The sequence below is a fragment of the Siphateles boraxobius genome, unplaced genomic scaffold (genome assembly GCF_051911475.1).
Source record: "Siphateles boraxobius isolate OS27281-9 unplaced genomic scaffold, OSU_SipBor_1 12, whole genome shotgun sequence".
Classification (NCBI taxonomy): domain Eukaryota; kingdom Metazoa; phylum Chordata; class Actinopteri; order Cypriniformes; family Leuciscidae; genus Siphateles; species Siphateles boraxobius.
The window spans coordinates 35,724,604-35,749,558 of NW_027508722.1; the positions used below are offsets into that span (position 1 = coordinate 35,724,604).

Sequence of the window (24,955 nt, forward strand, 5' to 3'; positions counted from 1 at the left end):
TATTTAAACTTTCAGCCAGGTTGAAATATTCACACATAATTATTATTAATTAATAGTAATTATTTAAATTAATATTGTTTTCAAATACAACAAAATACTGTTTTATACTGTGATACCAAACTGTTGATTAATGTATATATTATACTATGATGCTTATTAATGTATGTTTGGTGCAACCTTTTGAGTTCCCCACGTCATTGATGTTTACATGTTGATCTGTAGGTCAGATAATTTGTCGTTTAAGGTAAACTTGACGGAAAGCCAGCGCGCACTGATCCTTAAAGCGGCCTTTAATGAGGATAATAGACAGAACGACCCGTTCCGTCTGTCAAATTACGAGACCTACTATGGCGAACGCTTTGTACAATGAATATTAACTACGTAAAAAGACGTTTACCCAATATGACTAAATGATTGGCTGAAAAGGAGACAACGCAAGTGCGCGCCCAGCTCGCTCTATCAATATTAATTAGAACGTTACCAAGCAACGATTGCATGACCTATTTAATATTCATGAAGTGCGCCTTTTCTATAGTATGATTCATGAGTGGCGGTGTTATGTTGTGTTTGCTGTGTGTATATGTAGGTCACCAATCACACTGACACGAACCTGCTATATCACTTACACCAGCTCCGGATGGAAACCAGTGTTTAAAGCAGGGGAAATAAGAACATTAACAAGGTATGTGAGTTTATGTGTCAATTATGTCGTAACTTTAGTAAAGAAAAAGTTGTGTTTTAAGAGTAGTGATTTCTAAAAGTCCAGTTTTGTGTGACTCTTGGTGTTTTCAGGAAACACTGGTGTTTACACAAGTCTAAAATGTTGTCATGGATGTAAAGACGTATTCTTGTGCGTAATAGTAATAATAATGTATTATAATATACTATTATATATAATAATTTATTTAATATTATAATCATATATGATAGTTATTGGTTTGGAGTATTACTATTATGATAATATCAGGCTATGTATACTCCGTACTGTTATATTTAGTAGAACTACTATTTTTAGTATTTCTATATCAGAAGTTTATGGAATTTGTTTTCAGTGTTTTTCAAAATGTTATTTACATTTAAATGATTGTGTTGTTTTTTTTCATATAAAATTGTTGATCTAAATAATAGCAAAACAATTTGGTAAAGTTGATGTCAAGCCATGTGACGTTGTATTTAAACAAATGCAATTATTATGCATTCTGTTTTGTGAGCTCATATAATATTTGACTACATTCAGTATTTGCACTTAAAAAAAGTCACAATGCAGGAATATGTTAGTGGAAAAAATGTAAAATATGTATTTTCTTTTATATATTCACATAAATGATCACTTAAAATCTTGATGTTGTGTTATCAACATCATCTCCTCTCACATTGCTTCTTACACAATCTTGTTTTTTATTAATATGCAGATTGAATGAGAAATGTGCTTATGCCAGTGTAATGCAAACTTGTTGCGCCATTGCATTTCCCAGAAGCACACAAGTAAAGATGTGCCAGTTGGTGGAGGTATCCAGGGCAGGATTCTCGTTTTGGATACACATTATCCATCAATTAGTGAACACCTGGCTGTGTCGCGTGCACATTAGGACTCAGATAATAAGTCTTTCAATCCATTTATACATTGATATCTGGTGTATAGAAACATTTGAAATGCTTTCATAACCTATAATCACTAAGCAATCAGATTTAAGTGAAAAAAACACAAGGACTTTCTTGAAGCATGATAGTTTCTGTGTTTATTGCTCAGATTTTATAAAACGCTTTGTTTGCTGTGCCACCCTGGTTTGTGATGCTTTTTAAAGTTTCTTCACTCTCATGGGCTGTTTTGAAAACTCTTAGAGTGTAAACATCAGATCATATGAAGCATGTAAGACCAGAGTCTCAGATTTCCAGCCGTGGCATATGGAGCAATCAGAAGTAGGCTACAGTGTCAGCCGAGTCAGTCTGTCAGTGCAAAACAAGTTCATGACAAGCTTGACATCTGTCAGTCAGCGGCTACAGGAAATGATGCGGAGCTCGGAGAAAATGGCTGATCTGACAAATCGCGTACAAATGATAGATAGATGGATGGATAGATGGATGGATGGATGGATGGATGGATGGATGGACGGACGGACGGACGGACGGACGGACAGACAGACAGATAGATAGATAGATAGATAGATAGATAGATAGATAGATAGATAGATAGATAGATAGATAGATAGACAGACAGACAGACAGACAGACAGATAAAATGATAGATGGACAGACAGACAGGTAGAATGATTGATAGATAGATAGATAGATAGATAGATAGATAGATAGATAGATAGATAGAGAGATAGATAGATAGATAGATAGATAGATAGATAGGTAGATAGATAGATAGATAGATAGATAGATAGATAGATAGATAGATAGATAGATAGATAGATAGATAGATAGATAGATAGATACATAGATAGATAGATAGATAGATAGATAGAGAGATAGGTAGGTAGATAGATAGATAGATAGATAGATAGATAGGTAGATAGATAGATAGATAGATAGATAGATAGATAGATAGATAGATAGACTGATAGATAGATAGATAGATAGATAGATAGATAGATAGATAGATAGATAGATAGATAGATAGATAGATAGATAGATAGATAGATAGATAGATAGATAGATACATAGATAGATAGATAGATAGATAGATAGATAGATAGATAGATAGATAGATAGATAGATAGATAGACTGATAGATAGATAGATAGATAGATAGATAGATAGGTAGATAGATAGATAGATAGATAGATAGATAGATAGATAGATAGATAGATAGATAGATAGATAGATAGATGGATTGAAATAACAGCCTCATTCTGTTCTTGTGTTCCAGGAATGTCTTGGAATAAGTATGTTGTCAGTGAAAATGTCCCGGAGCCTGAAGCCACGGCCCTCACAGCGACCCTCGGCCCAGAAGACAAACAGGTGAACAGGAGTGTGTTACTCTTCCCTCACACGCTGAGGTTATTCTGAGATAACCAGGACCAGCTTTACGTTACCCGGGCATCTGGCCAATCAGAGTCTCACATGCACGGTTTACAATGAAACAGCGTGTGCTTCACTGCTGTAAATGTGCTTCTTAGTGAAGAGGATAATACAATAATCTTAATAGGCATAAAGAGGCTGAATATTTCTGAGAGATCCCTGACTGGTTTTGTTTGCGTGTGTAGTCGGAGGCTGACTCTACAGGGTACGAGGCCGTGACGGTGTGTGTGCCAGCCGAGATGCCACCGGTGGTGCCCGTGACAGGCGAGTCGTTCTGCCAGTGTCCGGCTCAGACTGAACTCAGCTCAGACGCAGAGATCAGCCCGTACACACTCAGCTGCACGTGTGGAGAGGAAGAGCAGGGTGAGGCTCAGCTCACACTGAACACAACATCACAATGAGCCCACTTAACGGGATAGTTCACCCAAAAATGAATATTCTGTCAGTATTTACTCTCCCTCATGTTGTTCCAACCCCGTAAGACCTTCGTTCATCTTCAGAACACGAATTAAGATATTTTTGATGAAATCTGAGAGCTGGATCACTCCTCCATAGGCTTCTAAGGGATTGAAACTTGTTCCCTGAAAAGTTAAATGAAAAGTTTAACATTGTTAAAATAGTCCAAGTGATTACAGTGGCTCAATCTTAAGTTTATCAAACGCTTTTTTTTTGTGCGTAAAAACAAAACAAAATAACTACTTTATTTCAACTATTAATTGCCTTTTCTGTGGGCCTCGAGTCAGTTAGCTTAGTGTAGTAGCGTAGAGAAAGGAAAAGGAGATTGGCACTTTGTCATACATGACCCTTAAAAGTTTGGGGTCGGAAAGTAATTAATATTTTTATTCGGCAAGGATGCATGAAATTGATTTAAAGTGACAGTAAATACATTTATAATGTTACAAAAGACGATCTTTCGAACTTTCTATTTATCAAAGAATCCTGAAAACAAAAATGCATTATGGTTTTAAAAAATATGATGCAGCTCAACTGTTTCCAACACTGATAATAATCAGAAATGTTTCTCGAGCAGCAAATCATCATATTAGAATGATTTCGGAAGGATCATGTGACACTGAAGACTGGAGTAATGATACAATTCTGATTTAATCACAGGAATAAATTACATTTTACAACAACTTGAAAACAGTTATTTTAAATTGCAATAATATTTCACAATACTACTGTTTTTACCTTATTATTGATCAAACAAATGGAACACAGACAGTTAACAGGCTATGGTTTGAGATCTTGTTTATGGTTGTGTGAAGGATGTGATTGGGTTTGGGACGAGGAGGGCAGATCTTCCTCCGTGTCTCTGAGCCGCTGTAACCGGACGGTGAGCTTCCACACGGAGTACAGCTGTGGAACCGCCGGCATCAGGGGCGCAAAGGCTCTCGCTGACGGGCAACACTTCTGGGAAATCAAGATGACATCACCGGTCTACGGCACAGATATGGTGAGATCTGGCTTCAGTTGCATAAACCGCTTGGACTAGTCCTACAAGTTAGTCTTTCTTTAAGACTGGTCATAACTTTTTGAAGTCGGTTACATAAAAATGTACATTGATAATTTGATACTGAAACGTAAGACCAGAGAATGTCTAATAACCCTTAAACAGGCAAGAGTGGAAAATGCTAAGCAAAAAATAATTTCATTTCATTTTTTATATCATCTGGACTTAAATAAAACATATCCAAAAGATATGTATTTTGATGTATTTTGGATTTTATGATTTGTGTCTCCTGAGATACGTTGCCTGATTAGGGTATAAAAAAGGACCAAGTCATTAATCTGTTAACTGTTACTGCCACTGTATGTTTAAAACAATTATATCCCATACTTCACCTGATATAATGTTGACAAATTATATATCATTCGAAAGCTTGAAACCCGTTTTGAAATTGGAAATTGTGTTACCATAGACCCGGTACTCTAAATTCTTTTAATGGGCTCCTCCCCTTTTGGGCATCATCATGTTTCATAATTTATGATCAAAACCTTTTCTAATCTTGACAAAACACATATTGTCAGAAAGGTCTGAGTCTCAAGGTTCCATATTTTGTGACAGAAGTGATATTTGGACAGAAATGTATTAATTTGTTATGGCAGAATGCATACAATTAAATTCAATGGAATGTAAGTCCCCCGGTGGCTATTTTTGGTATTATGCCTAAACAAAATCTCATGGGAACTTCAATTTTTGTGATATCAACTTCAAATTTGGAACACAACTTGGTTAGATATATGGCTTTGATTTTATAGTAATTTTATAGTAAAAAATATTTTGTAAAATACATATTTTATAAAAAAGAATAAATATGAAGTACAGTATATTTGATTTAATGTAAGTTTTAAACTTCCTTAACTTTTTCATACTTTCATTTTTTGAAGTGCTTTCACTTCAGCAATAATCTGCTGACTGTTTTTTTTAAAACAAGACCAAACTTAGGTCTATATTCCAAAGCATTCTTGAATTACAATCATTTAAGTTTGAATAGTGCATTTTAAATAGAGCTAGTTTAATCCCTATCAGGCAACGTGTCTCAGGAGACACATACATTTCAAACGTGCTAAATAACAACATGAACAACATATTACTTAATTTTCTCCTTCAGCACCTTAAGACAATGTTCACAATTAATGTTAGCAGTAATCTTTTTTTTTTTCAGAAGAAAAGTAAGTTTTATATACAGGTCCTTCTCAAAAAATTAGCATATTGTGATAAAGTTCATTATTTTCCATAATGTAATGATAAAAATTAAACTTTCATATATTTTAGATTCAATCGCACACCAACTAAAATATTTCAGGTCTTTTATTGTTTTAATACTGATGATTTTTCTATACAGCTCATTAAAACCCAAAATTCCTATCTCAAAAAATTAGCATATCATGAAAAGGTTCTCTAAACGAGCTATTAACCTAATCATCTGAATCAACTAATTAACTCTAATTAACTAAGGCTTTTTTTAAAAACTCCCAGCCTGTTTCATTACTCAAAACCGCAATCATGGGTAAGACTGCCGACCTGACTGCTGTCCAGAAGGCCATCATTGACACCCTCAAGCAAGAGGGTAAGACACAGAAAGAAATTTCTGAACAAATAGGCTGTTCCCAGAGTGCTGTATCAAGGCACCTCAGTGGGAAGTCTGTGGGAAGGAAAAAGTGTGGCAAAAAACACTGACCGGACCCTGAGGAAGATTGTGGAGAAGGACCGATTCCAGACCTTGGGGGACCTGCGGAAGCAGTGGACTGAGTCTGGAGTAGAAACATCCAGAGCCACCGTACACAGGCGTGTGCAGGAAATGGGCTACAGGTGCCGCATTCCCCAGGTCAAGCCACTTTTGAACCAGAAACAGCGGCAGAAGCGCCTGACCTGGGCTACAGAGAAGCAGCACTGGACTGTTGCTCAGTGGTCCAAAGTACTTTTTTCGGATGAAAGCAAATTTTGCATGTCATTCGGAAATCAAGGTGCCAGAGTCTGGAGGAAGACTGGGGAGAAGGAAATGCCAAAATGCCTGAAGTCCAGTGTCAAGTACCCACAGTCAGTGATGGTCTGGGGTGCCATGTCAGCTGCTGGTGTTGGTCCACTGTGTTTTATCAAGGGCAGGGCCAATGCAGCTAGCTATCAGGAGATTTTGGAGCACTTCATGCTTCCATCTGCTGAAAAGCTTTATGGAGATGAAGATTTCATTTTTCAGCACGACCTGGCACCTGCTCACAGTGCCAAAACCACTGGTAAATGGTTTACTGACCATGCTATTACTGTGCTCAATTGGCCTGCGAACTCTCCTGACCTGAACCCCATAGAGAATCTGTGGGATATTGTGAAGAGAAAGTTGAGAGACGCAAGACCCAACACTCTGGATGAGCTTAAGGCCGCTATCGAAGCATCCTGGGCCTCCATAACACCTCAGCAGTGCCACAGGCTGATTGCCTCCATGCCACGCAGCATTGAAGCAGTCATTTCTGCAAAAGGATTCCCGACCAAGTATTGAGTGCATAACTGAACATAATTATTTGAAGGTTGACTTTTTTGTATTAAAAACACTTCTTTTATTGGTCGGATGAAATATGCTAATTTTTTGAGATAGGAATTTTGGGTTTTCATTAGCTGTATGCCAAAATCATCAGTATTAAAACAATAAAAGACCTGAAATATTTCAGTTGGTGTGCGATGAATCTAAAATACATGAAAGTTTAATTTTTATCATTACATTATGGAAAATAATGAACTTTATCACAATATGCAATTTTTTTGATAATGACCTGTATATTTACTTGCACCACTGGCAGCCATGTTGGATTTAGGTCAGGCTGACTAATTGATCACAAAAAATTTGAAGCAAATCATGTGCCCAGCATACTCAAGACAGACCAGGCTGTCATAAGTGATAAAAGAATTTGATGAAAAAAATCGTTCTTATGCCCCAAAAAAGACAATAAAAACTATGTATCTCGTGATACACGTTGCCTGTTTTAGGGATAAGGGGAGAACTTCCGGCTTCTGAACTGGTTGCAGTTCCTTCCACTCTGGTTCCATATGAGGGCGCTCACAAGACGAGTGCAGAATGAATGGAGGTCTATGGAGCTAATACCCCTCAAAATCCACTTTTCTCAGGATATAATTTGAATTTTGTATTCGAAAGGAGATGCAAATAAATTAAACACTGCTGGGTTTTAGATGTTTTTAGAGTCACTTATTTGCTTTAAAAAGTATTTTAAAATGTCAATGACGTCACACTCATCGTTCCACCAAAGATACTGCTTTACGGCAATCCTTCAGTCAATTTGGTGCCTTCGCGCTCTGCACTTTCTTTTCTCTCGAGGCATCGACAACACCACCGACACAGGTAAATACACGTGCTGGAAGAGTTTTTGTTTTGTTGTTTTAAAAGACCACGCCGAAAATACACACACACATTCTGGTCCCGCTTCGGATGCCACGATTTCATCAAGCGCTATCTCTGGTCGTAGTCAGTCCTTCACTGACCAATCAGTGTTCTTTAGCAGAATGCAAGCGTGTAATGGGCAACAACAACTCAACCTGTAAGAAATCGAAAGGACATAAGTACTCGTTCATTCAACTTTCTACCTATAACCCATGTTGAACCTGCAAAACCTAAAATCATATCTGAGATTTTCAACGGCAATACATTTAGCCGTCTAGCTCCATAGACTCCCATTCATTTTGCACTCATGGGCGATCGCCCCCCAGTGGAGCTCTGGTGGAACTACAACCAAAATTTGGTACAATAGGAGTTAATAGGGAGTGGCCAGGCTCTCCGTAGACGGTCTCTGGTTAGACTAACCATGCCTTGACTAACTGCTAGTGGGTCACACTAGATCTTAAGACACTGTCTTAACATAATGTCTAAGTTTATGCGACTGGCCCCATGGAGCCTGGGTGTACAAAGATACTAAATTACAATACTGATTATCTAAGCAAACACCTTTACATGCCTATATTATTATGAATACATTCTTGATAATAATGTCATTAATAAAAATGTTTTAGAAAGTCTTAGTAAGAGTGGTGAAAATTATATTTTAAATATGCATCTTGTGTTTTCATGAGCCAGATGGTTGGTATCGGGACATCAGAAGTGAACCTGGATCAGTTCAAACATAGTTTCTGCAGTCTGTTGGGCACTGATGAGGACAGCTGGGGTCTTTCCTACACAGGTGAGGTCAGAGGTCACGGGTTAATTCAATATTATTCATTTGAAATACATAAAACCTGCACATATTTGTGCATAAAAATACATAATAAAAACATTTATCATTATAGGCTACCTATTACTACCTGATCTAACCCTTAATAATGACTAAATGGACTGAAGTAATATTTTGACTTTAATCAATCTCATTTAATCCCTTTTCAATATTGATAATAATCATAAATGTTTCTTGAGCAGCAAATCATCATATTAGAATGATTTCTGAAGGATCATGTGACACTGAAGACTGGAGCAAGATGCTGAATATTCAGCTTTGATCACAGGAATAAATTACATTTGACAATATATTCACATAGAAAACAGTTCTTTTAAATAATATTTCACAATATTACTATTTTTTGCTATATTTTTGATCAAATAAATACAGCCTTGGTGAGCAGAAGAGACTTCTTTCAACAACATTAAAAATCTTTCCGAGACCAATGTTTAACAGTGCAGATTTTCTGACTGTATTTGAGGTATTTTGTGATAGTACTCATGTGTTTTTAACTCTGTATTTGAATCTACATTTATCTTGGTATAGGTCACCTCCATCATAAGGGGTCAAAGGTGAACTTTTCTTCACGGTTCGGTCAAGGATCCATTATCGGGGTTCATCTGGACAGCTGGCACGGCACCCTGAGCTTCTACAAGAACCGTCGCTGCATCGGTAAGACACACACACACACACTCTTTTCTCTCCTTTATGAGTGTATTTCTTACTCAAACAGCTGTTGCAACTACAATCTTTCTTTTTCATCTATACATCTATACATCTATACATCTATCTATCTATCTATCTATCTATCTATCTATCTATCTATCTATCTATCTATCTATCTGTGTGTCTATCTATCTATCTCTGTCTGTGATTCTATCTATCTATCTATCTGTCTATCTGTGTCATTCTGTCTGTCTGTCTATCTCTGTCTGTCTATCTCTGTCTGTCATTCTATCTATCTATCTATCTATCTATCTGTCTGTCTGTCTATCTATCTATCTATCTATCTATCTATCTATCTATCTATCTATCTATCTATCTATCTATCTATCTATCTGTGTGTCTATCTATCTATCTATCTATCTATCTCTGTCTGTCATTCTATCTATCTATCTATCTATCTATCTATCTATCTATCTATCTATCTATCTATCTATCTATCTATCTATCTCTGTCTGTCATTCTATCTGTCTATCTTTCCCCTTTGGTTCTGTCAGGTATAGCAGCTACTCACTTGCAAAATAAGCGCCTGTATCCGATGGTGTGTTCGACTGCAGCCAAGAGCAGCATGAAACTGATCCGTTCACATTCTGCTGCCACCACATTACAGTACCTGTGCTGTACACAGCTGCGCAAAATACTGCCCAACTGCGCAGACGCTCTGCGTGTGCTTCCCCTCCCGCCGGGTCTGCGTCTGCCGCTGTCTAACCAGCTGGGATGGGTGTTGACCCTCGGATCCGCAGACAACAGCGAGGACAAAGCCACACAAACAGAGGACGGCAACTTTGACAAATACACAAGCCCCTTTCCTTCCCACAATCCCTCTGACACTGAACTTGTCTTTATTTCTAGTTCCTTCTCTGATAACCCTGGTTCTTACTGCAGTAAAGATGACCCTCTTGATTCTGCCTCCTGCCTTGAAGCTTCTATATATCCTGATTATACTTCATGCCCAGATGATGCTCATTATCAAAACTCAGTCTCTACAATGGATGTGACCTGTTACCTCGATCCCTCCTCACTTTCTGACCTCTACTGTGGCTCCACCCCCACATCTGACCACAACTCCCTTCCTAACCCTATATATCAGCGTATTTCTGCTTCCTGTGCTTGTTGTGACCCGTCACTGTCTGTTTCCAGTGAGGGCCGTAAGGTAAATGACCTCAGTTCTGTGAATAAACCGGAACACACCGGTTCCTGCGTTCTTGGCCCCTCCTACACTCCAACAGGCCACGCCTCCCTTTGGCCTGACTCCGCCTCTGAGAGTGACTCGGACGACTTCTCCTCGGATCTCGAGACATACAAGAGGAAACGCTGCCGCTGGACATGAGAGACTGACATTTTACATGTAAATAAATGGAGAGTTCACCGTTTACTCACCTTCATGTTATTCCAAACTCATTATATGATTTATGAGTATGAGTAGGCCTGCATGATTAGTTGAAATAAAAATCCAGTTCACAATATTAGGTTTAATAGGCTTAGTGCAATTATTACGTAATTTATATGCGTTGCGTGTTTGGAGAGTGAAGCGTGGAACTGTGTTCATTTACACGAGTCTAGCTCAGGATCAGATTATGTGTCTCATCCATGAATGTGCTGCATATTTGCATATCTATGTTTGGATCGCTTATAAAGTGCATTTAGAAACGCAACATGTGCAACCATCGTCCCAAAATTGTAGAGAAGTGCTTATAAACCATCAAAAGAGAAGCTTTAAGGTCTCTGCTAAAACCTTGATGATTTAACGTTTGAAAATGAAGAAATTAAGACGACCATAAATATTAGTATTGTAATTTTACAGTTGCACTATTATTTAAAAAAAAATCTAATACTTTATTTTACAGAAGAAAAGAAAAAACATGGGTTTTTGGAACAACATGAGGATGATTAAATGGCATAATTGTCATTGCTATATGAACTGTTCCTTAAATACACACATCACACTGTTCAACTCAAAACCTCATCCTGCGTCGTCTCTCTTGCCAAACTATCAAAATGAATTCACTGGACTTGTGAATTAAAACCGTCATGAAATCTAGTGAATCAACTCACCCTCTATTTTCTTAGTAAGTTCCTTTTTCCAATTATTTACAGGGTTCAGGATGGGATTGAATGTTTGCATTTCTTATAAACTTGCTCATTTCCAGTGCCAATGCCAGTGCCCCCCCCCAGTTTCTCCTATATTAAGGTAGATCAAGACATGCCAAACATCTTATTTTACTTTATTTTTAGTTGAAATCTGAAACTATGGCCTGGCTCTGATTGGCCATCAACTATTTGAAACCTCAAAGGCAGCAGATCAGTTCAATGAAACTGTAAATATTCTCAATATAGGCACTGTACAGTATCTCCAGCACTTGTGTTTATTCATTCAGACTCAGAGAGATGGGCTCAGAACATCATAAACCTCATGAAAAACTTCCTGGCATCTATAAATCCAGCACACGCTGACTGAACTGCTGTAAATCAATATCTGAGCCTGTCAACTGGTCTGTTAAATAAAGCGTTACAATATTTGATCGTAATTCAATACCAGAGAGCTACAGCACTACAATGACAACTAAATGCATATCTGTAGATTGTGTATTTCCAGATATGACTGTGTTTTCTCCCTTCTGTCTTTATTCACTTAACTTTTATTTATTAGTTTAACCTCCCCTCTATTATTATTAATATCTGATTTTGTACTCTTTTGCATGGTTTCTTACTGATTACATTGTTTTGCAGTAAAAAAACAACAATAAAAAAGCTCATTTCATTATTGCACGTGTTTTAAACTCCTGATCATAACATATCCTGAACCGTGTTTGTGCTGCCTACATGAATGCATCTGCATGTATAAAGTCATGTGACTGATGCTTTTATCCAAGCAATTTACAGTGCAATCAGGGTTGCATTGAATGCATTTAATCTATATAACAATCGAACCCATGATAGATTGTGGTAATAGACAGATATATGGTGCTTTGCTCACAAGCCAAGGCAGAGTTATTTTAGTATCGTTGAAATGTTACAAAACGTTTAATGTGACATTTTTCAAGTATTATTGATAGCAATTTTATTGTATTTTATTGTATTATAATTTATATTATTGTATTATTGATTTTCTATAGTCTGCTGGTTATAAAAATGCACAATTAGTTTTTTCATTCCACAATTGGACCACACTGGTCCTAATCCAGCAGTAGATGAGGATTCTGGGAGGTGAGGAGGCGATGTACACGGCCAGCGAGCTCAGGACCTACACGCCTCTCTTTGGCTCCGCCTACTACAGTGAGATCAGCCAATAGTCTGCGCCGCTCCTCCTCAGACGGCAGCTCCTCATAAGCCTGTTGGAGCAGGAGAGGATGAAAATGAAGGCCAATGAAGAATGATGTTCAGTGTGAGTCTGAACCATCGACTAAAAAAATATGGACGTAGTGTGTGTGATGTCACCCGTAGGTTTCTGAAGAGCATTTTTGAAGCCCAAAGTGGGCTGAAGCGGCCGTCGCCATCTTGACAGCGCATAACGGAGCGTAACTCCCAGATAAACGACAATGGGCAAAGAGGCGGGATTAGCTGACGTGACGTGACGCTAACAGACAGCACACAAACAGCTAGTAGTGACATCAGTGACAATCCACTTGTCACTCAAGTGGACACGCCCTTAATTAGGCAGAACTTTAAGGCTTAATATAATTTAAACAGATGAGTTATAAAAATATTCACCCCGCTCACTGTTGTCATGAAGGGCAAAACTAGCTATATACTGTAGACCAAAATCACTTTTTGTACCAGGCTATAAGAAAAAAATTCTGCTGTAAAGTTGGGCATTTAAAATGGGATTGACTCTCTTTTGGAGCCTGTCTCTTGCGGTTAGTCAATGAATTGCAGTTTAAGTCACTTCCATGTTGGTTTAAAGCAGGGATAGGCAAGTTCGGTCCTAGAGAGCCGCTGTCCTGCAGAGTTTAGCTCCAACCCTAATCAAAACAAGCCTGATTAGCTTGTTAGCACCTGAACAAGCTAATCAATGTCTTCAGGATTACAAAGACTACAGGCAGGTAAGGGTTTTTTTCAGGGTTGGAGCTAAACTCTGCAGGATAGCGGCTGTCTAGGACCGAACTTGCCTACCCCTGGTTTAAAGGGTAACCAAACCCCTGGTCAGAGCCTGACTCCACCCACTGGCAATATTTGAAAAATGCTGGAAAAGTGGGCAGAGCCCAGCGGAGGGGGGGCGTGCACCTGAGACACATCTCTCTGTAGGCAAGGGCGTGGTTAGCTGGTACTCTGACATCAGAGGGTACCACAACTTCCAATAGGAAAATTCAACTGCAGTAGACACCGTTCAACCTGAAGAGGCCAGCACTCAGACGTTTTTACACCATATGGTGTAGGATTAAAACACTTTCAAAAAATTTACTCGAATCAATGAACAGCATTTAAGAAGCTCCATTTTTACAGATCATTAACTAAAAAAAGTTGTTTTAGTGTTGAGAGAATTATATTTGAACACGTTACCTTCAGCAGGAGGGAAGGGGAAGGGTAGGCGCTCGTCACGGCTTTGGCCATGGCTGGACTGACGCGGTTCAGCTGCTGTATCTGACGTGTCCACACCTGAGCGAGGCCGTGGCCGTCTCTGTCCACTCGCACACCTGCTGACCACGAGCCGTCCATGCAGAAGCCCAGATCAGGGTCGCCACACAACGCCCTGACAACAAAAACACACTACAGCTATTTGTTGACGTAAGATAGATAGATAGATTGTTTATTTAAGTTCTTAAGTAAGTGAAATAACTTAATAAAATAGCATTCTTCTTGTATTAAACCCAGGACAGTCCAATAAAATATGCTTAAAAGAGAGGGGAATCTTACAAAAAACATGCATAGATGGGGTCTTCACCTTTAAGCAAAAAAGCATGAGTCAGACTTGTATGACCTATACGACATCTAGTGAATACCACTTGATCAGATCTAGTTTTAAGAGTCATTAAAAGTCTGTTTGAAATTGTTGATGAAAGAATCTTCAGAGTCTTCTGCATAATGACACACTAAAAGCAATTCATAATTAATATTATACAGCAGTTAGTTCCCTAATTTGATTCTTATTAATAACAGTTAATAAGAAGCATTAATAATTCCCACCCCAAATTTGTCAAAAGATAAAATGCAAAAACAGAAAAAAGAAAAACCAAGGGCTTTTGAATTATTCATTTTGTGGGATTTCCGTGTAAAACTCACTTGTAAGGTCTCTTAGATAAAGCCTTGGTAAGTGAAACCACATGATCGGTCACTTCCTGCCAGCCAAACAGGAAGTGAACTGCCACATTCCAGTAGAGCTGGAGGTGAACCAACAGCTGCCCATCACAGAAACAAGGCATGGTTACTGGAAGGTTACATTACTGAAAAATGACAAGGGCAATGATGGATTTATCTGACCTCTTCTGTGTCCAGATGATGATGATTGAGGTGAAGGTCAAAATCATCTTCACCCCAAGATCCTGATCTGTACACACACACACACACACACTCATGCACTTAGAGACATCTAATCATATTATGAGATTTAACATTAAATATAAGCTGATTTGAGAGACTGTGTGTTTACCGTTGCTGATGACTGATCATCACTAGAATTGTGACAACTTTCCCTGCAGTTCTGGTCAAGTACTTATATAGATGATCCAAAAGAGACTCCGACCCCTCATACATATCACCAATAAGAGCCTAGAATGATGGAGATTATTATTATATATATATATATATATATATATTATAATGATATAATAATAATATAACATTGACTTACCGACTGATTGTTCACTGATTTATGTGACATCACCATGTCCTCTAACTCATTATGGGAGATCACCATCAGGACCTGATCTTCTTCAATAACTTCATTTTTATCCTCATCCTCAGTCTGCTGTGTACAACACACAGAGAGAGAACAAACACTTGCTGGAACATTAATGAGCCCTTGCCACAATAATAATGCAATCTGACACCTCTGCTATACCTCTAATGGACAGACTAAGAAAGAAGCAACAGTCTGAGTTACTAGTGACCTGAAGGGCTTGTTGTGTCCAGCGGATGCTGTTAGGAAGACCTTGATTCTCTATCCGGTTCCTCCACTGCAACCCATCAAGATTCCTGAGCAACACATCACAGCCTGCATCCTGCAGCAGCACTACACAGAGATTAAACTCATTTAAGAAACACAACAGTGGAATACAATAAACCGTATAGCCTAATCGATGTATATAATCAGTGCCATCTGCATCTCCACTTTTCAAGATGCTCGACAGGAAGGAAGTTGTTTCTCACCTGCATGAATGTGTGCTGTCAGACTCTTAATAAAGTTTTCAGGTTTTAACAGGTTCAGTCTCTCAGCTGCCTCTTTTCTTCTCTGTTGCTCTTGTTGTTTCTTCTCTTTGAGTTTGTCCTTCTCCTCTCTCCGTCTCTCTTTGGCAGCGGTTCTCGTCTCCAGCTCCTCCAGCACCTCCTCTCTTCTCCTCCTCCTCCTCCTGCCGGAGATCTTCACTCCATCCGCGCTGATGCTGCTGTCTTCAGCCCGGGCGGAGGGTGAAGAAGTGTTTGATTCATTTATAGACGTGTTCTGATCGAGTATTACACATGATGATGATGTTGCTTTAATGTCATCACTCTCATTCTCCGAATCTGAAATCTCCCACGTGTTTTCTCTATGTGCGGCTGACATCCCTTTAAATCAGCTGCCGGTAATTTATTATAAATATAATATATAAACTACTATATACTTAAATATACGGCGTGTTATATGATAATCGGGCCATTATGTGTAAATTAAGCCTGATTGGTTTATCATTATTGTGTTTTAGTCTTAGTGTACACTCTGCTGTCAGTAAGAGTTTGCAGGCTGCGAATGTAAACAAATATGGGGCGGTGAGAGGGACAATATTATACTAGTACGGATTGCGTTTCAAAAACGGGGAATGCAGTAAAGTCAGTTGTTAGTTTAATTTCGATTAGATTATTATTTTATTTTATTATATAATATTATTTTTATTTTATAGCTGGATATTAAATTTTTAATTTTTACATTGAATTTTTCTTACATAGTTATTTTGATTAATTTATCAAATTCATTTATATTCCTTTATATAATTCATATCCATTTGGTCTTTTTAAGGCGATTTAAAAGCGTTTAAAGTGCTTTAAATTACCACATATTACGAAATGTAAATACATTTTATTTCCGTAAACATGTCATGAGAATGGGCATTGTTTTGTTTAAAGCGTGATTAAACATAGATGATTAAATTATCTATTATCTACCCAATCCTCACTAAGTGCTGTGTCAGCGCTGAGAAAAGCAACGTCATCTGCTCAGTCACATGACGCCCAGGCTATGACGTAACTCTAAATGAGGAAAACAGTCAGCTAGAAAACCTGGATCGACTGTTCCTGAAGTTTGGTGCTTTTACTATTTTATTATGAATTATAGATCAGCAAATAGCGACTGGTCCTGGACAAGCTGCACATTTTGAAGATCGCCTCCTAACTGGGCCACATAAATTAAAAGAAATTACACTAGATTGTCGTTATATGGGAAGACTGTGGAGATTTATCTGGCGTCGAGATGGCCAAAGCAGCAGAACAAGGTAACGTAACGTTAAATTAATAATTTCACTGATGTTTCAGAATGTTTGTGAATTTAGAGTCATTTAAATGAGCTCTCAGTTTGTAAACAAAGACAGATGTGATTGATTTAATGTTAAACCGAGTTTCATGCACATTAAATATCATAATTCATAAGAGATTCATAGCTCACCACTGTTGTTTTCTGTGTTAGCTTAGATGTAACCTGACACATAATGACTAACTCTTCTCTTTCTATCTCTCTGTGTGAATATATGTGTCTCTTGGTGTGTTTATGTGTGTATTTACAGCCTACTACCGGTTCGTGGTCCTGTTTTTTAACTGTATGCTGACTTTCGGCTCTTATTTCTGCTTTGACATTCCCAGTGTCCTGCAGGAGCAGTTTCAGGGGGTGAGGAGCAACTAACTGACCTCTGACCTCACTTTCACATCGCTTAGTCCTAGTTTAGGCAGTTTTAAAGGGGTCATATTATGAGGAATCAAATTTGCCTTGATATTTTGAGATATATGTGACAGCATTCACATATACAACAGATAATTTGTTGAAAGTGAGCTGCATAAACTTCTGCGACTTTCCAGTGTTTGATAGATGAATACTATTGAATGACCAGAAACTTGGCCCGTCCAGTCACAATGAGGTAATGAGGAAAGAGCAGGATCAATATATTTGTTCCAAACCGCAGAAGAATTAACGATAAGAGTAAAATATCATGAAGCCTTGAATAGTCAAATATAAATATCATTAATAGTCAAATAACCATTAAAAACTAAATTCGAACAGTTTTACGGGTAAAGTCTTCACTAACATAATAAAATAATGTATGATATGACCCCTTTAACATCATGAGAGTAACAAATATGACATAAAAACCTCTCTGGTTTAGGCTCTAGGACAGTAAAGTAAGGCCCTGAAAACACAGACTGTGTTGTTTCCTACAGAATTTGACATGTTCAAACGGGACGTTGAGTAACATCACTGCTAATGGCACAGGATCGTGTGTGGAAGGTTTGGGAATGACACCACAGGAGTATAACCTGCTCTACGCCGTCTACGCCTGGACGTAAGACTCACACCACTGTTGTTTTAGGATCATTGACTATCATACTATCATATTTCAGTTCATGTTTATCACATTTTTTCAATGGTTTTATTTTTATTTTTGGTTCTTTATAATATCTCTGATTCTCACACTCTCACCCAACCAGATAATTACTGTCTGTCACCCTCTAAAGCTTCATTCTGTTTATCACCTGTAAAAGGACGCTTATTTTGCTTTCCCAGGAATGCTGTGGTGGTTATCATGGCGGGATTCCTCATAGATAAGTTGGGAAACCGCTGTAAGTTGGAATGGATTTTCTTTTTCTTTTCGTTTTGAAATCCGTCTGGTTTTGTCAATATTCAGTATTCTATCTTGAATACGTGTGTGTGTGTATAGTTTGATGTAAGTGTTTGGGTTTTCTCTCCTGTAGTTGGCGTTTTCCTCTTCTCCTTCCTGACTGTGTTGGGCTCAGCGATCTTTGCATTGGGGTCTCATTTTAAGGGCACGACGTACCTGTTGCCCCTCATGTTGACTGGACGACTTCTGTTTGGATCTGGAAACGGATCCTTGACCAGTATGATATCAGATATTTACCCATAACACCACTGACATTGTACTGTGTTGAAAACACAACACCACTGATGAAAAAAGCACCAATGAGAAAGCTAAATTAAATTTCATGTCTCTCTTGCTTTCTCAGTTGTCCAGAACCGTATCACGGCGTTCTGGTTCCGCGGGAAGGAGCTGGCTCTGGCGTTTGGCCTGACCCTGGCCTTCTCTCGGTTGGGCTCGGTTCTGAACTTCTTCCTCACGCAGAGGTTTGAGTCTCAGTACGGCATGCAGTGGACGCTTTGGGGAGGTAACAAACACAACATGCAACAGCTAAACCTTGGGAATTTTGGAAATACACATGCATCTGTTTTGTGTGTACAGGAACGTTCCTGTGTGTTCTTGGGTTCCTGTCGGCTGTAACGGTCAGTGTTCTGGATAGGATGGGCATGAAGCAGCTGGGGTTGGATGGAGTGATTCAGGAGGAGTCACGCAAAGTGGTGAGACACCGATATAGATGGCAAAGATTATGTTTAGAATGGCATACTACAACAGTACACTAGTTTTACTATTGCTGGAGTATAATATAATAATGATATATACAGAAGTCAACATTTAAAGTGGATCAAAACCTTTCATCAAAGTTATACATGGATTTTGAACACTACCCTTTCTTGTCGAAGGACAACTTTGATTAACTTCTAATGTTGACTACTATATACAGTGATGTGAATAAGTTAGAACACCCATGCTAAAGTTGCCTAAAAAGAGGAATAAAAAATTATCTTCTGGAAATTGATCTTAATGCCTTAATTGGAAAAATGAGGAAAAAGCCAACCTTTAAGGACACCAATTGTCTTTGTGTATGAATATATGAATGATAATGTATCATAAATAACTAAATATTCTTACTTAAAATACAGGGTGCATAAGTCAGGACACCCCTATGTTAAATTCCCATAGAGAGAGGCAGATTTTTATTTTTAAAGGCCAGTTATTTCATAGATCCAGGATAATATGCATCCTGATAAAGTTCCCTTGGCCTTTGGAATTAAAATAGACCTACATCATCACATTCCCTTCACCATACCTAGAGATTGGCATGGGGCACTTTCCATAAGATCATCTTTCAATGCAAATCAAACCAGCTATTAGGCTAACTGAAATAAAACCATGTCAATCTCTAGGTATGGTGAAGGGTGTGTGATGTTGTGGGATATTTTATTTCCAAAGGCCAAGGGAACTTTATCAGGATGCATATTATCCTGGATCCATGAAATAACTGGCCTTTAAAAATAAAAATCTGCCTGTCTCTATGGGAATTTAACATAGGGGTGTCCTGACTTATGCAACCTGTATTTTAAGGAAGAACATTTATTTATTTATGATACATTATTCATTCACAAAGACAATTGGTGTCCTTAAAGGTTGGATTTTTCATCATTTTTTAAATAAAGGCATTAAGATCAATTTCCAAAAGATGATTTTTTATTCCTCTTTTTAAGCAACTTTAGCATGGGTGTCCTAACTTATTCACATCACTGTATATATATATATATACTGTGTATATATATATATATATATATATATATATATATATATATATATATATATATATACTCGTGAAACTCGAAAAATTAGAATATCGTGCAACAGGTCATAATTTTCAGTAATTCAAATTAAACTAATATATTTAGTATATATAACTATACATATGCGTGATTATACTTTTCAGAGGGCCGACATTTCTGTATTTAAAATCCTTTTTTTTTTTTAAATTGATTTCATGTAATATTCTAATTTTCTGAGATTTTGAATTTGGGGTTTTCATAAGCTGTAAGCCATAATTATCAAAATTATAACTTTTACACTATATTCTAATTTTTCGAGTTTCACCTGTATTATGCATGTGTATATGTAGTATATTCACGTTGATGATAATTTGTTGTAGTGATACAGCTGGTATATTGTGTGTTTTTGTATGTAGAGAGTTCAGGATGTGAAGAGTCTGTCTCTCAGATACTGGCTGCTGGTTCTTACCATCATGTTCTTTTACAATGGCATCTTCCCCTTCATCGCTGATGCCAGGTACAGTCATGAAGCACATAAATGTTTCTAGATTAAACGGGGTTAGTACACGTTGTTCATATGTTGCTGTGTGTGTTTTTAGTAAGTTTATCCAGGATAAATACAGCGGGTACAGTCAGAAGGAGGCGGCGTACATCGCGGGCGCTGTGTATGACAGTTCACTGGTGCTGTCCGCTGCTGTCGGCATCCTCATCGTACGTCACAATTACACAGACATGCACTCGTCACATGCTTCATTTACATGCTTACACAAACAGGCATACACTACTGTTCAAAAGTTTTTCTTTTTAAATGAATTAATACTTGTATTCAGCAAGGATGCATTAAATTGATCAAAAATGATAGTAGAGACATTTATAATGTTGCAAACAATTTATTTTTCAAATAAATGCTGTTCTTTTGAAATTTAGCGGAGAACGGTTTCCACAAAAACAGCACGACTGTTTTCAACATTGATAATAATAAGAAATGTCTCGAGCAGCAAATCATCATATTATACTGATTTCTGAAGGATCATGTGATACTGAAGACTGGAGTAATGATGCTGAAAATTCAGCTTTGATCACAGGAATAAATTATATTTTAAAATGCATTACAATAGAAAATTGTAATTGTAATAATATTTCACAATATTAATGATTTTACTGTATTTTTCATCAAAACAATGCAGCCTTGGCGAGTAGAAAAATCTTCTTTTGAAAACATCATTGTTTCTGTGTGTGCGGTAGGACTATGTGGGTCTGCGCGGTGTGTTTGCAGGACTCTGTGCCGTGTTGACACTGCCTGTGTTTGGTCTGCTGGCCTTCACGTTCGTCCCTCCTCTCGTATCAACCATCTGGCTCGGCATCACTTACTCATTTGCTGCTGTGAGTATCAAACACACACACACACACACACACACACACACACACACACCCACCAGGCACTATGGATTAACGCCAACTACACAGTGTCTTTGGAGTATTGCAGCATGCTCAAGTGTGTGGTCAGCAAACACTGTAAGAGAGCTTGTGATTGGTTGAAGTATTCAGCATTCTCCAATTACTGAAGACGATCCTGACATTTTAAAAATATGAGAATTTGAGATGTTCATGCAAGCTCAATAGGGCAGAGTGGGGTAAGCTGTGCCACTTTTAGTATAGGTTTTCATCTAGGTAACTAGAAAAGAGAAATACACTAAAATGATATTACAGGGTTAGAGTTTTGTGTGTTGTCGCATTTTACTTTAAAAATATTGTGCCAACATTCTGAATTCAGTTGTTTTGCAGATGAAGTGAAACAAAAGAAGAATATATTTACTACTGGGTAATGTACATGTTTGATTCTTGCTGTTGGACTGGCAGGTTTTTCACATGTTTTCTATTGCGTTAATGTGCTGTAGGCGAGCATGTGGCCTTCTATCCCACTGGTGGTGCCTCAAGCCACACTGGGCACTGCGATGGGATTGGCCACATCCATACAGATGATTGGCATCGGCATTTCCAATCTGGTGGTGGGACAGATACTGGGCACCAAGTCCAGGTGACATATATGTTCATTGCACATTGCATTATACTAACAAAAAATATTACCATGTATTTTGGACAAGGCACCGTGACAGTATTATGATATTCTGCACAAAAGCCCCACACACAATATCCTTCAAGATAAAAAAATCTTCAGAAATAATAAAGTACAAATAAAAAAATGAAAAAAATACAAAAAACGATAAACGTTTACACATCTAAGATAAACTAAGATTACACATCTGCTCATTTATAGATCTTTTACCGCACTACTTCTAAAGGTCTAAAATACCTTATATAATAAGTTGATTGACAATATACATATTTTAGAATAATAGAAGTTGTATACATACAATACACAGATACACAACTTGTTTTTTATACAACTTGTTTGATATATATATATATATATATATATATATACTTACACACACACACAAACACACACACACACACACACACACACACATACATTCACAATATATTTAATGTATAGTGCAGTGTCTATACCATAATATGTGTTTTGTGTGTCAGTGATGTTAAGATCCCGCTGTGGAGATGGCAATATATGATGATCTTCATGTTGGCCAATACCATCAGTTGCATAATCACCTCTGCAATACTCAACATCGTTGACTACAGACAGGTAACACACACACACACACACAGACGCACACCCGCCCACTATCGCCACATCTCTCTGAATCACCATAGATCCCATCATAGATGGGTGACCATAGCAACAGCATGAACAGACGAGAACTGTGAAGAGTTTGTCGAACACGGAGCGAGCAGGACGAGTCGAGTGACACTTCACATTGTTATGATTTTCAAGGACGTATGATTTCACACAACCTTGACCATCATAATTATAAGGTTTTCTCAGTGCCTGAAAACATTGATTTGCCTCTTATTGTCTCCATCAATAGTTAAGTCTGACAAGAGGAGAAGCTTGCACTCATAATCATAGAAAATTTATCACAAAACAATTTCTCAATTTTTAGGTTTTTATAGTAGTTTTGTGCCACCAAGGGACTATGAATATTGTTCCTTTTTAAAATGTCATTGCACAATTACTGTATACACATACAGTAAGCAAAAAATGAAATGTTTATTTTAATATAATATAATGAAATTATAAATTGATATTTTATTAAAATATATATAAAAATATATATTTTTTAATATTTACAAAGATATACAATAATATAATGAAATAATTATTTTAATATATACAATATTTACAGTTATACACACAGTATATAATATTAAAATTTGTATTTAAAAAAAAAATGCTACAAATGCTTACAACACCATTCTAATTTTAAGAAATTGTATAATTATATGTGTGAGCTTCTTCTCTTTTTGGACATAATTATGTACATTTTTAAGCTAACCCACCTAAGCATTTTCCATTTACAAACTTCTTTGGCACTGACATTTTACAGCTTTTTTAAAATCTGTTTTATACTACATCATTTGTTAGAAATGAGTAAAACTGATAGAGAAACTGATATCAGTGTCTTATAGTCCTATTGTGCTGCCTGACACATGAACTGAGTTTTGAGTCAACAGTACTTTGGAATAGCAAAGGTTATTTTTGGCTTTGAAAGTGTATCGTCCAATTTAATAGAGGTGGATTGGATTGTTCTGCTGTGACAGTGTTGTTCATGACCTAATGCAGTAAAAATGAACTGAAAATGAACCCTATTTACTTGTGTTATGTACATTTATGATCTTATTGTGCATCATTTATCAGTGCATTTTATACCAAAGGAAAAAAAATCATAATTTTAATCGACAGATAAAATGAAGTAGAATATGAACAGTTTTATGTTTACAGCTATTATTTAAATGCAATGACACACGTGTTTGTTAACAGGGAAGCACTCTCAATAAGACCACTAAGAGATCCACGGCTCCGAGTCCCGCTCAGACAGACAGAGAACCGCTGATGACTGAAGAGGACAACGAGGAGATCAGCAACGCTCCCTCCATTAACAGGACCTAGAAGACCTTCTGTCTCTCTTCTCCCTTATTCTGGGACATTGGACGTTACTAAAGGGAACACAGATGTGCTCTCAGTGTGCTCTCCCAAGTGTGTCATATAAAGTTCAATATTAACCCCTAACATAAGTTTAGGCCATTCCTAAACTAGTCTTGACTGTCAGAAATGAGAAATGAGTAATTATTCTTTTTATTGAGGAAGCTGGTATGGTATCTGTTTTATAAGATCGAACATCTGCTTTGTCATGTATGAACAATGTTATTGTCTGACTAAATTGAGGAAATCAGAGGGTTTTACCTGTGAATTTACTGTTATGTCATTTTTAAAACGTGGTGAAATTGATCAGATTCACTTGTTAATACTGCCTGTGAACTTGTATTAATGCCTAATTACATACCGGTAATATGTCTATGACTGAATGATATGCATTTTGCAAACTTTTAGGGCTTTAATTATTATTTTTTTTTTTTTACAAAATCAAAAATAAAGTTTTGTGCCACCAAGAGATTAAAAATATTACTTTTTGAGATTTCATTGCACAATTACTATGTACACGCACAAAAACTGATTTTTTTTAAATATAATAAAATTATAAATATATATTTTACGTTTTTAAATCAAGATATAATAAGTTTTAGGTTTTTAACTTAAGATATACTAATATAATCTAATGAAAT

General features: G+C 37.2%; 3 protein-coding genes across 4 annotated transcripts; 2 read left to right on the forward strand and 1 right to left on the reverse strand.

Annotated features, from left to right (window-relative positions):
- The first annotated feature begins 558 nt into the window (after positions 1–558).
- Positions 559–12,232, forward strand: spsb3b (splA/ryanodine receptor domain and SOCS box containing 3b). The gene is made up of 7 exons (XM_077219290.1): positions 559–682; positions 2,876–2,967; positions 3,213–3,390; positions 4,296–4,483; positions 8,610–8,712; positions 9,292–9,417; positions 9,966–12,232. The coding sequence occupies exons 2-7, from the start codon at positions 2,878–2,880 to the stop codon at positions 10,796–10,798; spliced, it is 1,518 nt and encodes a 505-aa protein (XP_077075405.1). The 5' UTR covers positions 559–682; positions 2,876–2,877; the 3' UTR covers positions 10,799–12,232.
- On the reverse strand, positions 11,812–16,359 carry eme2 (essential meiotic structure-specific endonuclease subunit 2). Of its 2 annotated transcripts, none has more exons than XM_077219293.1 (8): positions 15,775–16,359; positions 15,516–15,637; positions 15,257–15,370; positions 15,056–15,174; positions 14,887–14,953; positions 14,689–14,804; positions 13,969–14,158; positions 11,812–12,800 (listed from the first exon to the last, which is right to left on the reverse strand). In XM_077219293.1, exons 1-8 carry the CDS (start codon positions 16,166–16,168, stop codon positions 12,645–12,647), a joined length of 1,278 nt encoding a protein of 425 aa, XP_077075408.1. In that variant the 5' UTR covers positions 16,169–16,359; the 3' UTR covers positions 11,812–12,644. The 2 variants fall into 2 exon arrangements, with proteins under 2 accessions (XP_077075408.1, XP_077075407.1); XM_077219292.1 differs by having other exon boundaries at positions 12,476–12,800; positions 15,257–15,373; positions 15,775–16,313.
- On the forward strand, positions 16,088–24,792 carry mfsd1l (major facilitator superfamily domain containing 1-like). The gene is made up of 14 exons (XM_077219291.1): positions 16,088–16,187; positions 16,934–17,090; positions 17,379–17,479; positions 18,028–18,149; positions 18,371–18,426; positions 18,559–18,702; positions 18,829–18,987; positions 19,062–19,177; positions 20,665–20,765; positions 20,848–20,959; positions 21,494–21,631; positions 22,147–22,286; positions 22,805–22,916; positions 24,153–24,792. The coding sequence occupies exons 2-14, from the start codon at positions 17,069–17,071 to the stop codon at positions 24,279–24,281; spliced, it is 1,452 nt and encodes a 483-aa protein (XP_077075406.1). The 5' UTR covers positions 16,088–16,187; positions 16,934–17,068; the 3' UTR covers positions 24,282–24,792.
- Positions 24,793–24,955: the final 163 nt, after the last annotated feature.